This window comes from Furipterus horrens, unplaced genomic scaffold (assembly GCF_987537825.1).
Source record: "Furipterus horrens unplaced genomic scaffold, mFurHor1.1.pri manual_scaffold_8, whole genome shotgun sequence".
NCBI lineage: Eukaryota > Metazoa > Chordata > Mammalia > Chiroptera > Furipteridae > Furipterus > Furipterus horrens.
The window spans coordinates 87,672,617-87,686,263 of record NW_028327178.1 but is presented as its reverse complement, the minus strand read 5'-3'; the positions used below and the strand labels follow the sequence as shown (position 1 = coordinate 87,686,263).

Genomic DNA, 13,647 nt, shown 5'->3' with positions numbered 1-13,647 from the left:
CCGAGGTCAGGTTCACCAGGGAAATGCACCGAGGGCAGCCGGGTGAGCAAAGAACATCAAGAGCAAAAGCTTGGAGGCGTCAAAATGAGCAGCAAGTACAGGACCAGGCGACGGCGTGAAAAGCGGCAGGTACTTAGATGACGGAGATGAGGCTGAGAAGAGGCCGGAGGAACGTCCTGGGGCGACCCGAGGTGGTGGCGGTTTCTGAGGACGGCGGGGCAGGTTCCTCTGCCTCTGGCCTGGCTCCCCTCCGCACAGCCCGTTCTGCCCACCGCCCGCCCCCACCCCTGGCCCCACAGGTCCCTCCAGCCTTTCCTGCAGCCTCGGCCAGGCCGCAGCCCCCGGCCCGGGCGACAGACTCGCCAGGGTCCGCCCCGCCGCGGCGGCCCGGGCCCGGCCGCTCCTCCCCCGATGATGTCACGTCCCCGGCCGCCCCTCGGCCAGCCGCGCCGCCCCGCCCCCGCCTCCCCCGGCCCCAGTCCCCTGGGCCCGCCTGCTCCCGCCATCCCTCCTCCCGCCGCGCTCCCTCCCTTCGGCTCCCGCTCCCCCGGGAGCGGCGGCGGCGGCGGCGGCGGCGGGATGGCCCGGGCCCGCGGCCAGGCCCTGGGGAGCGGCGGTCGGCGGCGCCCGCGGCGGGGCGGCGCGGGAACCGGGGCTCGGGGGGAGTCGGCCGGGCTGCTGCTGCTGCTGCTCCAGGTGCTGCCGCCCGGGGCTGCGGCGGGGCCGGGGCGCCGGGGCGCGCGGGGCGCTGGTGGCGGCGGCGTCTGCTGGCCCGGCGCCGTCCCTGCCTTTCCCCGGGACGCGCGGCTGTTGCTGCTCCTGCCTCCGCTGCCGCCGCCGAGCCCCGCGCCCGCAGCCTCCGCCTCCCGGATGGTAATCAGCGCCCCGCGCCGGCGCCGCGGGCGGGCGGGAGGTGGGGGCGGCGAGGGGGAAAGGGCGGGTAGCCCGGCGCCCCCTCCTTGCCGGAGGCAGCTCCCGGGGCGCTCCGGCCCCCCCTCCAACGACCGCGGCCCTGGGCAGCCGCCAGAGCGCGCCTCTGGGGCGCCTCCGCGCGGACCGGGTGCCGGCTGCGCTCCCGCCCTCCCCTCGCCGCTCGCAGTCCGCCCGCCGGCGCTCAGGCCGCGGGGGAATCCCTCCATCTCCCCGCCCCGCGCCCCGGGAGGGGAGGGGACAGCTCCGGCGCTGGCGGACCCGCTTTCTCCGAGGGAGCGCCCCAGAGGCTAGTGCGCACTGAGCCGCCGGGACTCAGCGTTTCACTTCGCTCTTGGAGGCGTCCGGTGCCGTCGGGTCCGGGGGAGCTGAGACGCCAGCAGCCTCGCGGGGAGCTGATCCCCGGTGGCGGGGCGCCCACCCACAGCGCACCCTTATGTTCCCTGCGCAGGACGCTCTGCCCCGCGGCGGGCTGAGCCTGAAGGAAGAGCCGCTGCTGCCTGCCGGCCTGGGCTCAGTGCGTTCCTGGATGCAGGGCGCGGGCATCCTGGACGCCAGCACCGCGGCGCAGAGGTAAGCGCTCGAACGCGACCCGGCGCGCAGGGGTTGGACGGCTCTGTGTCGCCTTCGCTCAGCTAGCTGAGCTGCTAAAGCGAGGGCTGGAGGGAGCCCTAACTCTGGACAGTCCCAGCAAGCTCTCCCGCCCACCCTGTCCCGAGAGTCTGCGTTTCATCCTGCGGCTGTGGGGTGGGCCGGGCGGGGCGGGGCTTCTGCCTCTACTCCCGGCTCTCCGGGCTGTCCCGGCTTTGACTTCTGACTGTCGCAGGCGGGCCCAGACATCCCGGGCTCAAAGGGGAAGAGGTATGCCCCGTAGCCACCAGCCGTCAAGGAAAGAATGGCCAACCCCTCCTTCCTGGGCAGTCCTAGTACCTCTCCAGGTCCAAGTCCGCGCTCTCTACCAGGAAAGACACGAAACCGAGCCCCTTTCTGCTTTCCCACGCCCCTCAGAGTTGGAGGATGGCTGTGCAGGGCTGGAGAAGCGGCAGGGGCCTGATGAGTGGGGCAGTCAGCTTGGCTAGAGTGATTGGGGCTGGGAATGGGGCAGGGCCGCTCAGGTCCCGCCTCTTCTCAAGGTGCTTTTCTGGTGGGTCCTGTGGGAGGCAGATGTCCCAGGGAACCCAGCACCCACGCCCATCTCCTCTGTGTCCTTTGCAGGAGTCTGCACAAGGAGGCAGGGTGGGTGATGGACTCCTGGATTTGGAAAGGAAGTTTAAAGATTTGTTGACTTGTCCCCTTCAACTCTTGGACCCCCAGCTTTTTGTATGGGCAGCTGTGAGCATGGGGATGTGGGAGGTTAGGATTAGGGAGGTGCTTCCTCTGCAGACAGCTGGGGCATGAGAAAGCTGGTGTCCCCGGAGTTCTGCACGGCTGCTTGTCCAGCAGCCTGAAGGGGTTCTAATGGGGAGTTGCTGAGGCAGACCAGGCCTGGCACACAGGCCATACATTCACATACCCTGTCCTGTCTGGGAGAAACCACTCATAGCCCAGCCCCAACCTCACTCTGTAACAGGCACACACACCTTGTTTCTTGCTCTAAGTGAGCCAGTGATGCTGCATTCCTGTCCTTTCCTGACTTTCATTTCTTCAGAAAGAGAAAGGTCTTGCCTATGATTAATTCATTCATGATATAACTATATTCCAGAACATTGGAAAATAGAGAACAAAACCCCACTTCTCTAATGCAACTACTGTCAACATTTTAGTGTATTTCTTTCCCACGTTTGTTCTCATTACCCCTTTTTTCCCCTGTGCTATGCATGCAATTCTGTAACCTGCCTGTTTTTCTGTTGATTCTTCTTTTTTTTAAATTTAACTTGACATGGTCAGTGTCTTAATGCGGCCCCATCTTTTTCTCCACCACCGACTATGTGGCGAGAGCTCCTTATGTTAGTGGATAGGGAGTTCCTGTGAGGCCTCTGGGATTTAAGGTTCCTATTTCTCTCTGACCTCCCCTGTGCCCCAGCCCCAGGTAGCAGATTGGATGAAGAGGAAGTAGATGTGAAGAAGGCAGTGCCCTTGTAGCCTGTGTGAGTGCAGGGAATGTGGGGATGAGGCTCTTCTGTGGGTCAGGCCAGCAACTATGCTGTCTGCACATAGGGGTCATGACTGGTGTTTGGGGGATCAAATCTGAATCCCCAAGGCCACACTGCTGGGACTCAGAAGGCTTCTGCAATCTGAAAAGGGGCAGTTCTTCAGGTCTGGGCTGCTTATCTCCAATTCTAGAGACTTGTCTTAGGACATAGCTTGGGAGGCCCCATCCTCCACCATTTATTGACTCTGAGCCACCTCCTTCCAGACGGGAGCAGGTTAATCCTTTCTCCTCATTATTCCTGAGGTAGCCCAGCCTCTCTCCTGTTTGTATCTCACTTCCCAGACGGTCCTGTGCTCGGGTCTTCCCATCCTAAAACAGCAACAACCAAACTTTCTTTCTCATCCCCGGCCTCCCTCTTCAACTTCTGCCTGGTTCCTCTCCCCCTCCTCTCTGAGAAACTTGCCCAGGAGCACGCGCCCTGGGCTGCTCAGAATCTGACAATTGTCCTTAATGTTCCTCTTTACCCCATAGCCACCTGGTTGTCAAGGTTTCTGGAAGTTCCCTCTGTGCTTTACTGCTAAGTTGCCCATGGCCAACTTTTAAGTGACACTCCTGGCCCTCCACCACTTTCCTCCTCTGCTGAAGGTTAACCTACCAGGTTTCCTGCTACCCAGCCCAGCTTCTCAGCACCCTTCCAAACCATCAGCCATGCACTGGGGACCCAAGCAGTATTTCCAAGGAACTTTTCTCTAATCATGCCCCTCTCAGTTAAAAACTTCAGTGACCCCCTACTTCCTCCCAGATATTCAGTATTCAAGGACCCATCACGGACTGACCCCGAACTTCCTCACAGCCTCTGTATGATTCTTGTCACCCAGCAATGTCTCTTAAAACAGGTGCCCTGCCCCCAGCACCCCCAGGCCCACCAAATAGCCTTACCCAGTATCTTCTCTATCTGTGTTCTCCCACCCAGCCCACGGGAGTGGTTCTTAGTGCTGCCTGAGGGTGCTCACTGCAGGCCAGAGGCAGCTGTGCCCTGCTTCTCCCAAGCTTCCTTGCCCTGCCAGCCTGTTCCTTCCTTTAGAGCAAGGATGGTGGCTTGTTCATCCTTGTGTCCACAGCATGAGTCCAGGCTCAAGCAGGCAGTAGGGGGGGTGGGGGGGTGGGAAGCAATGAGCATCTGCTCAAGGAAGCAGGAATGCATGTTAGAAGGTTACCAAATCCTTTTCTGTTGGGCTCCCCTGTCCACGCTGGTGGTCTCCAGGATCTACCTGGCCCCAGGAACCAGGTCCTGGAGCAGCTGCTGCTCTCCAGCTTCACAAAGCCAAGGTTTTACAGAAGCTAGAGGTGGAGGAGGAGAACAGTGAGGGAGGCTCTGCCAATAGGAAGGAAGTTCTCTGCAAAAGACAGGCTTCATACCCTCACCCTGGAGGCAGCAGTGAGGGGAAGAGAAGGCTGCTGCTGAGGACTGCCAGGGTCTTCCAAGTGGAGAACTCTGCACAGGACCCTGGCTATTGCCATGACTATCTCTACTCTGAGCCAAAAGGACTTGATCTCTGAGACCCATATCCATCTCAGCTTGAGCCCACCTTCCCTGGACTCCCCTTCAGCCCCACATCCTCTCCTTAGAATGCTGAGCACAGAGGCAGCTGTCCTCTCATCCTGATGTGATTCCCAGCCCAAAGAGACCCCTGGAGGACCCAGGCCGGCCCTCCGCCGTGAGCTGGTTCCATCGCACTTGCAAGGACCTTAAGTGGGAAGCCAGCTGGGGCTGCCTTTCCTGTAAGCAGCTGCAGGCTAGCCTCCCTGCTAGGAAATGCTTTTGTTTGCTTTAATAATTAATAACCGCTCCTCAGCCTGGGACCTGGCAGACAGGCCTGTGGGTGGGTGGCAAAGGAGTGGGCAGAGAGAAGCAGGCTGGGCAGTCTTTTTCCCCCTTGTTTGGGGACCTCGGCAGCTGAGACAATTTACTAGGGCAGGGGGAGCAGGGGATATGAAGTAGCCCCCAGAGCTTCCTCTCCTTCCAGGAGGACCCTCTGGACCTAGGTTCTGAACAGTGGCCTCTCGCCACCATGTCCTCCTCTGCCTGCATGGTTGACTTGGGTGTGCCCCAGTGAGCTGCTGCTTTTACCCTCTCCGGTCTGTGGCACAGCCAGGCTCTGGGCATGTCAGGATGGGCAGAGCTAGCCAATAGACCTTGGCTGGGACCAGGAATGCCGGGCCCAGCTTGATGGTTACCAGCAATCCCAGAGGCCCAGGGGATGCCTGCAAAGAGAGTGGGGGCCAGTGGGATGCTTGGAGGAAGCGAGGCTGCAGAAGAAGGGAAGTGGGCACCTAGGGGGCCATGCCAGGATAGGGAAAGGAAGAGCAGGATTTAGCAGAGACTAGGGAAATCTGAGACAAGGGATGAGATGCAAGAGATACCCTTTTTGCTCTTTTCACCTGGTGGGGGTTGGGGGGGTCAAGGAGCCTCCCCACATTGCTGATGACCTCAGGGCTTGTCCCCATTTCACCAGAGTCCTAGACTCCAAGGCAGAGCAGACCCAAGCCAAGGCACTGTTCAAAACCTTGGGCTGTCAAGGCAGGAAAGAGTAGGATTTGGTGTGGAGTGGGGAGAGGAGAGGCTTGAGGGGTGCCTCTTGGGGGAAGCCAAAGCTCCAGCTGCTTAGCCACTTGTCTTCTGTGGTTTGAGATGCTTGTTTTAAATTGCTAGTATTTATAATAACCATGTAGTCAGGGATATGAGGACCCACAAGTGGCCTTCTGAGTACAGAGCAGAGTCTGTCCATGAGGGAGGTGTCGTCTGTATGACACAGTCATGGCAAAATCCAACAGCCTCTGCAAGAGGGACCCTGGGGCATCCTGCTCAGCCTCAGAAAGGAGCGCCTGCAGGGACCGCTGGGTGGCCCTAGCAATGGCAGCCAGACAACTCGACAACCCCAGCATGTCCCCATGTGCATCCCCCTGTACTCTGGAGCACAGCCCACCTGAATGGCCCAGGCTGTGAAGGTCAGGTTGTCTTTGGTGCCCACTTGAACTTGAACTCCCAGCACAGTACTCAGGAAGCCCATGCACACACCATGCTTGCTCCAAGGCAGGTATCCTCCCATCAAAAAGTTGCTGTGCAAACCAAAGCTTTTCTTTCACAGTCGCCTTTAACTTTCGGGCTATTTCAGAACCAAAGATGGGAAGGGAGTGAGTGAGCCATGGAGGAAATATGAAAATGAGCACTTTCTCCTCCCACATCCTGGTTCTTCAGTGCAGGAGCAAATGGCCTGCCACCTCAGCACACTCCGGAGTTGATAGGAAAGTGTTTTGAACATTTTGTTGAAAACAATATTTTTAAGAAAGCAAGATGTGTAACTCATTTTTGGAGTCTTACAAAAAGTGGTTAATGTGGCTGTTTTCATCACTCAGCTGCATTTATCTGAAAAAGGTGCTTATGTGGCAGACTTTGTGCACTAATGAGGCTAAGTGAATGAGCTGTTTCTGAATTATAGGCCCCAGCAACACATATACCAGGTGAGGCAGTTCTCGTGCCTGTATGCCAAGCTGCATTCAGGCCCCAGGGCTGTGGCTCTGCTAGCTTCCATCACACCGCCGATAGTTGGTACCCCACCCATAGTCCCTTAGAGCTGTGTAAAGGGTCTGCTTCCCCTGCCAGTATCTGCTTCCTAAGACTTACTTAGGCTCCTAGAACCTGCTCTGTCCACTTGCATATCAGGCCAGAAGTACCTGAGAAGTAGGCCAGAAGCCCTTGACCAATGACTGGCTGGAGTTGGTGGGTAAACACCCCAGCTCCCTCCTCTAGCACAAGAACTCCAAAGCACATGTCCTAGGCTGTTTCCAGAGCTCCCGTGGGATTAAGCTGCAGTTGCCTACAGTGGCAACTTTTCAATAATGTACCCTTTATAAACTGCCTTTCCTTTTCTCTCTCACTCCCCACCCACATCAGTTATTTCCCAGACTCGTCTCCCACATAAACTTGGCATTCGAGGGTCCTGCCTCTGGGGAAACCCAAATAAAACCCTTGCCTCTCCAGACTTCAGGGGCTCTACTCCTGCCTCCCTTCTTTCTTTCCGAGGAAGGATTCATATCAATAAACATCCTTGCAGTTTCTCCCTGCACTCCAAATGGGCAGCCCCACGTTGAAGACCACAGAATCTGAGACATTGGCCTTCCTCCCCATCTGTCTGTCTGTAAGCTAGTGTGAGAGCAGACGGTGGTCCTCCCTCCCCACTGTATCCCACACATCTGCACCAGGTCATGCCCAGCAGGGCTCACAGACGCCTCCACATCCCCTGTGTCTCTCTTCTGAGTTGTTTGAGCGTATCTCTGTTTCTTTCTTTCTGCTCTTTAATCGTGGTTTGTTTTCTCATTACAAGAGCACCAGCTACTCCCAAGGGGAGAAAAGCAGAAGTCTCCTCCTCCCTCAACCCTCTCCCTTTGGGGCTTACAGTTCCATTCAGGGATGGTGGCGGGTCCCCTACTGCACACTGGGGGTTGAGGTCCCTAGGGCAACCAGGAAAAGAGAGTTGTAGTCTAGACCAGCCTCTGGTGCTCTCCCCGGCATGCGGTCCTTATGTCCGTCTCTGTCTCTTGTTCATAGGAACAGTAGGATGTCTTTAAGCAAAACCTTTTCTGTCCCACCTTGATCTTTCCACAGGTCTGGCAGGGGTGTGAACAGGGTAAACTGGAAACAGTCACAGACCAGGAGCAGCCCTGGGAGTGCCCAGCAGGTGTTTGCCCCATTCTTTGGTCTTCTCCTGGTCTGCGGGGCTGGGGCTGTTACATAGTCCCCGTGTCACGCAGGACAGTGACCTCTCAGAGCTGTACACTGGCCACCTCGGTCTCACTGCTCTGTATGGCGGGTGGGAGGGAGCCCAGGAGGATGACTGTACCTCCGACCCCCTAAACAAGGTGGGGAAGTGAGGAGGATGCTGGGCCATCTCAGGGGAGGTGGAACTGAGCTTGACCCCACTGTGGGGTAGGGCGCAGGCCTCTGAGGTCATGCAGTCCCTCCCCAGCTGGCAGCACCAGTGTCCTCAGGCAAGGGGACCTACCTGACCTCTCCCCGAGAGTCCCCTCCTGTGGGGAGGGTGGGCCCTGTGAAGGGAGCGTGGCTGGGGGCTTAGGTCAGGTTTCCCAGATCTGGATCTGAGGAGCCTGGCGGGAGCCAGCAGGCAGCTAGGACCTAGGACTGACTGATATTTGCCAGGAGAGATGGATGGGAGAGGACGCTCAGGCCAGCATCACTGATTTACTCTTGGCTTGGGAAGTACGAAGGTGCCTGTATAAAAAGGGTGTGTTGAGTGGTCTAGGCGATTGTGTTACTGCCCGGCACCCACCCTCCTCTCTTAAGACCTTTCATTTCTTTCTCTGTATCCTCACTCCCTGTTGTCTGAAAGCTTTCCTGGGCTAGATGACAAGCGCCAAGGGTGGAGTGCTCTGGGACGGTTCCACAAACCCACCCCTTCTGGCCCTCTTACCCCAGGCTGGTCCTGGAACCTGCTCCTGGGAGCTTTTCTCCCCAGGGTGGTCCTGGGGACAGGAGGGAGGAGTCAGTGTTGCTGCCTCATTAGCATATTCATTAACACTAATCAGGAACCTGCTGTGATCAAAGCCCTCTTTGGGCTTCCCTGACTCTTGGTAAATGGGACTTTGGAGGGTCAAGGGCTGAACTTGAAAGGACTGTAGCCTGAGGGAGAAAGGGAGGAGGGGCAGGAGGGAGGAGGAAGGATAAAGGGAGAAAGATGTCCCAGAGAAAGGAACAAGTGTAGAAAAAACCTTTGGCAGGGAAGAGTTTTCGTTAGCCCCCTCCTCATCTCAATATGGGCAAACAAGACCCATCACTTCTGTCTCTGAAACTAACATTTCACATGGACCACTGAGACTCCTAAGCAGGCTTTCAAGAGGAGGAACAATTTTCATTTTATTTTTTATGTATTTACTGTAATCCATGAGTAAAAACATGACAAGCCTCTCAAGCCTATGACATCCTAGATATATGGCTTCACATGAAGCTGAGTAAGTTGATTTTAAATTATAGGAAGAAAAATCTTAAGTATTGATGAGTATGGCAGACATTGTCACCGTGGCATGTCCATGTCGGGACTCTGGGCTAAGTGGCTCTCAGGCAGTCCCAGCGTCCCCATCTTCCTCTGCATCCCGGTAGCAGCCTCTCACCCTCCCACCACACTGCACATTCCCCCACCACCACCGCCACCCCCACCCCCGCCTGCAGCACCTGCTAAGCACTGCCTGGCTTCAGAATTTTCGGGGGCCCTTTAGTCGTGTTTCCCAAACCACATCCCTCAACAAAAGTGCTCTATAGTCACATAAAAAAAAAAACTACTCCAAAACTCAGCAGCATAAGACAACAAACATTTATTATCGCACACAGTTTCTGAGAGTCAGACATCAGGGAGCAGCACAGGTGTGAGGTTCTGGCTCAGGGTTTCTTATGAGGCTGCAGTCAAGGTTGAAAACAAGGGCTGCGGTCATCTGAAGGCTTGACTGGGACTTGGGGGTTGATCTCCTTCCAAGATATCACTCAAGTTAGTGCCGGCTGTGGACTGGAGGCCTCAGTTCTCCATGTGGACCTTCCATAGAGCTGCTTGGATGTCCTCACAGCATGGCAGCCAGCTGCATCCTGAGTGACTGACCTGAGAGAGAGAGCAAGACAGAAGCCACAATGTCTTTTATGACCTAACATTGGAAATCATATGCTATCACTTGTGCCATGTTCTATCAGCCACACAGACCAATCCTGATACAGTATGTGAGGGGACTGACTACATAGGGCATGAGTACCAGGAGGCAGGGGGTCCTAGGGAACCACCTGGGAAGCTGGCTACCACCTACTAGGAGCAGCAGCCTGAGCCAGGTCAGGTGGGGTCCATTCCTGGAGGGTGTCGCAGGGCCCCCCTACATACACAAGCACATGCTATGAAGCCACATTTTCCAGCAACAGTGGCCATAGCACCCTTTGTAGAGGAGAGATCTGAGGAATATACTATGGAAGATCTTGACCCAGAAAAGAAAGTCTGAACTCTGTTTTTTTTTTGTGTCCCTGCATAATCTAACACTTCCAGCACAGCCTCTTCTCTCATTGCTTCACTTTTTGAAATCTGTAATTCAGGGACACCGACCGTTACACCCACAGCCACTTCTTATGCTGCTGCTTGGTCTGCTCTTTCGTCTGAGGTATCTGTTGAACTCCTATTCAGCCCTCAAGGACCAAGCAAAAAGTCACCAACTCCATGAAGCCTTTTCCCTCATCTCTCACAGAAATAATTCATTTTTTCTTCCTTTGCTTCTACAGTTTTTGATACAGTAACTTCTTTTGGAGGGCACCTACCACTCTGTCTTGTGTTGAGGCTCTCTATCTGCCTTCCCTCCCCTGCCAGGCATTTAACTCCAGCCCCACTCGGTGCCATGTGTTCAAGGCTTGGTATGTCACTGGAGTTCAGGAAATAGTTGGTGAAAAGGGTCTTGGTCCTTCACCTCCTCCTGCTCTTGCCCTGGCCTTACTTTTGGGAATAGTTTCTGACGAATGAAGGGAAAGCCTGTGGCGAAGCCAGGGTTAAAGATCCTCCTGCCCAAGGGAGCCAGTGGCTGTCTTTCCCAAAGCACAGAGGCAGACCCCTCCGTACCTGGAGAGGGTGTCCCCTGCCTTCGGCAACAGCCCAGGATCAAGGCTGGGCAGGCTAGTGGCCCTGAGCCAGTCTGATGGATGTCACATCTCCCAGGCAGTGCTGCAGGCTCATGTACTGGGATACAGTAGAATATTTGTTCCAGAACCTGCTAACTGCCCCTTGATATCCTGAAGGTCAGGCACAGGAGCCTCTGCTCAGTAAAATAGGTTGTCCAGTTGCCCATGCATTTGGTTTTAGAGATCAGCCTTTCAAAATGTGGGGCCCAGGGAAAATCCTGGGAGGGAGCCTGGCAGGGGCCCCTCCATTGCCACTGCCTGTTCCTGAGGGAGCAGGCTGAGGTGCCCTCGGGGCGAAGAGGCCTCTGGAATTTAGATGACCCTGCCAAGGGTGAGATGGACCCATCTAATTTATTCCTTGCCCAAACTCTTGCCATGTCAGGACCAAATCCTGGCCAGCCACACTACCTGGTCAGGGACGAGGGGTCTCTCTCCAAGAGCACTTCCGGCGGTTTCCCAGCTTCTTTCCTCCCACAGTGGCGTGGGCCTGGCGCGAGCACATTTTGAGAAGCAGCCTCCCTCCAACCTCAGGAAATCCAACTTCTTCCACTTCGTGCTGGCCATGTATGACAGGCAGGGGCAGCCCGTGGAGGTCGAGCGCACCGCCTTCATTGACTTCGTGGAAAAGGACCGAGTGAGAGACTCGTGGGCTTGGCTGGGACAGAGCAAGGCATAGAGGGGCAGATGGCTTCAGGGACCCCCTCTCACAGGGGCAGATGAATAGATAGATGGTGGAGGAGTGGGGGTGAATGGGTGGAAGGGAGGAAAGTAGGGTGGGTTTAGAGAGGAGGGCTTGGGGGAGGGGACCCCTGGGAGCATCCTCCCCATCTTGGCCCTGTAGGAACCTGGGGCAGAAAAGACGAACAACGGGATCCATTACCGCCTCCGGCTGGTGTATAACAATGGTGAGTGAAACCCACTGCCCACTGGATACCAAAGCCCCATGCGACACTTCATACCCTGTTGTCAGGGCTCAGGAGGCCCCTGCCTCCAGGTGGGGAGAGTGTGGAGTATGCTCCAGTCGTCAGAGGCCACAGGTGCTTCCCACACAGCAAGCCTTCTCCACCTTCCCACCCTTAGGACTTCGGACAGAGCAGGACCTCTATGTGCGCCTCATTGACTCCATGTCCAAGCAGGTGAGCCAGCCCGGGGATGCCCTGGCCTCCTGAGACACCCGTCTCCTGGCTGTATGAGTGAGCATCCCTGCCCCCTGCTGCCCGTGCTGCCCCCCCACCCGCCAGTCTGGCTACCTCAGTTCTTGCCCCAGCCTGTGTGGCCTTTGCCCTGTCGTCTAGAAAAAGGCGATATTTGTACAAAGACCCCATCCTGGGTCATGCTCCCTAGAAGCCCAGCTTAGGCACAAGGATTCAGCTGTATAGGTTTATTGGGGAAGCAGGCGGGGGGCTCTCAGCAGAAGGGAGGGAGGGAAGCAGGGCAGGGCAGGGGGTGCTCCGCAAAGAAGGGGTCTCAGTTGGAGTCCAACCTCAGCCTGATCCAAGGGGAGCCGTAGAGAAGAAATCACACCAGAGTTGTCCCCACCTTGAGGCAAAGAGGCCAGGATTCGATACCCTGTGTGAGTCAGTCATTGACTGGGGAACACTCCCAAGAGGAACTTATAACCTTCCAGACATTTTCAGGCAAGGCAGCGCCTATCTGCTGAGAGCCATTCTCAAGAGAAAGCACTTAGCTGCCAACACTAACTGCCGTGGGGGTGGGGGTGAGGGCACAGGAAAGGAGGGGATGAGGTGGGGCCGCAGAGCTTTTGCAGAACCTCAACACCCAGCACCCTGCTGATGTGGAAGGTCATAGGAAGGAGGCTCAGGGGCCCATGTTCTCAGGAGCTTGGGAAGCCTGACACCTGAATGAGCCCTATGGGCTCTTTTTTTTTCTTTTAAGATTTTATTTATTTTTACAGAGAGGGGAAGGGAGAGACTAAGCGAGGGAGAGAAACATCGATGTGTGGTTGCCTCTCGATGGGGACTGGCCTGAAACCCAGGCATGTGCCCTGACTGGGAATTGAACCAGCAACCCTTTGGTTCCCAGGCCAGGGCTCAATACACTGAGCCACACCAGCCAGGCCTTATGGGCTCTTGCTGAGGCAGGGCTTAGGGTTTTGGAGAGAAGTTGTGAGCACTGATAGAGGGACCTGGGCTCAAACAGGCCTATCAGCGGCCCTGAATGCAAGTGGGCACTTGGGCTTTCTCACACAGGCACGGCCTTCCAGCAGCTGTCACCCCATCCCAGGGCAGAGAAAGAAATGGTTTCTTCCTAGAAACCCTTTGATCACCGTGGTGGGGGAGGCAGACCAGGCAAGCAGTGGCAAAGTGAGATTAAGATTGTGCGGGGGGCTGAGTGTGGAAGAGGTTGGGAGAAGTTCAGAGAAAGAAGGACTCCACAAGTGGGAGATGGCTGGGAGGCTCAGGGGGTTATAAATTGGGAAGATAGATTTGCAATTTAGGAAGCTTACTCCTTCCTTCAGGGCCGAGTGGAAGCTGGGGGTGGGGGGTGGGGGCAGTGAGGAGGCTGACCCAATAGTCCCAGGGGGAGACGAAGGCCTGAGCAGAGGAGGTGATAAGGATGGTGGGGAGAGATTGATTAGCCAGCTGGGGTAGCCTAGAGGACAATGTTTGTGAGCAGAAGTACAGGGTACTAGGGCCGCTGGCAGAGTGGGGATTGGAGTGTCTATTCCATCCCAGCCTGACCTTGGTCCTCGGTCTGGGGACCTCCCTGCTTCCAAGCAGAGCTGGACCTGGAAAGAGCTGCCTGTGGACAAACAGAATCTATAGACTTCATGCCACTGTTGCCCACCCTGGCCGTAATCCTGGACTGGGGAGGAGCCAGGCTCCCAGCTCCTGCTCTGCACTTCTAGGCCCCCCAAAGTGACTTGGAGGGTATGATCTTCCCAGGGGGC

The 13,647-nt window shown here is 56.5% G+C and overlaps 1 protein-coding gene across 1 annotated transcript in view; it reads left to right on the top strand.

Moving 5' to 3' along the window:
* The first annotated feature begins 579 nt into the window (after positions 1–579).
* EBF4 (EBF transcription factor 4) overlaps positions 580–13,647 on the top strand; it is a 50,463-nt gene continuing 37,395 nt past the window's right edge. Inside the window, exons 1-5 of the mRNA XM_090286138.1 lie at positions 580–873; positions 1,382–1,503; positions 11,214–11,370; positions 11,578–11,641; positions 11,817–11,872. Coding sequence (XP_090142264.1) covers positions 580–873; positions 1,382–1,503; positions 11,214–11,370; positions 11,578–11,641; positions 11,817–11,872 — 693 coding nt within the window. The remainder of the gene's footprint in view (positions 874–1,381; positions 1,504–11,213; positions 11,371–11,577; positions 11,642–11,816; positions 11,873–13,647) is intronic.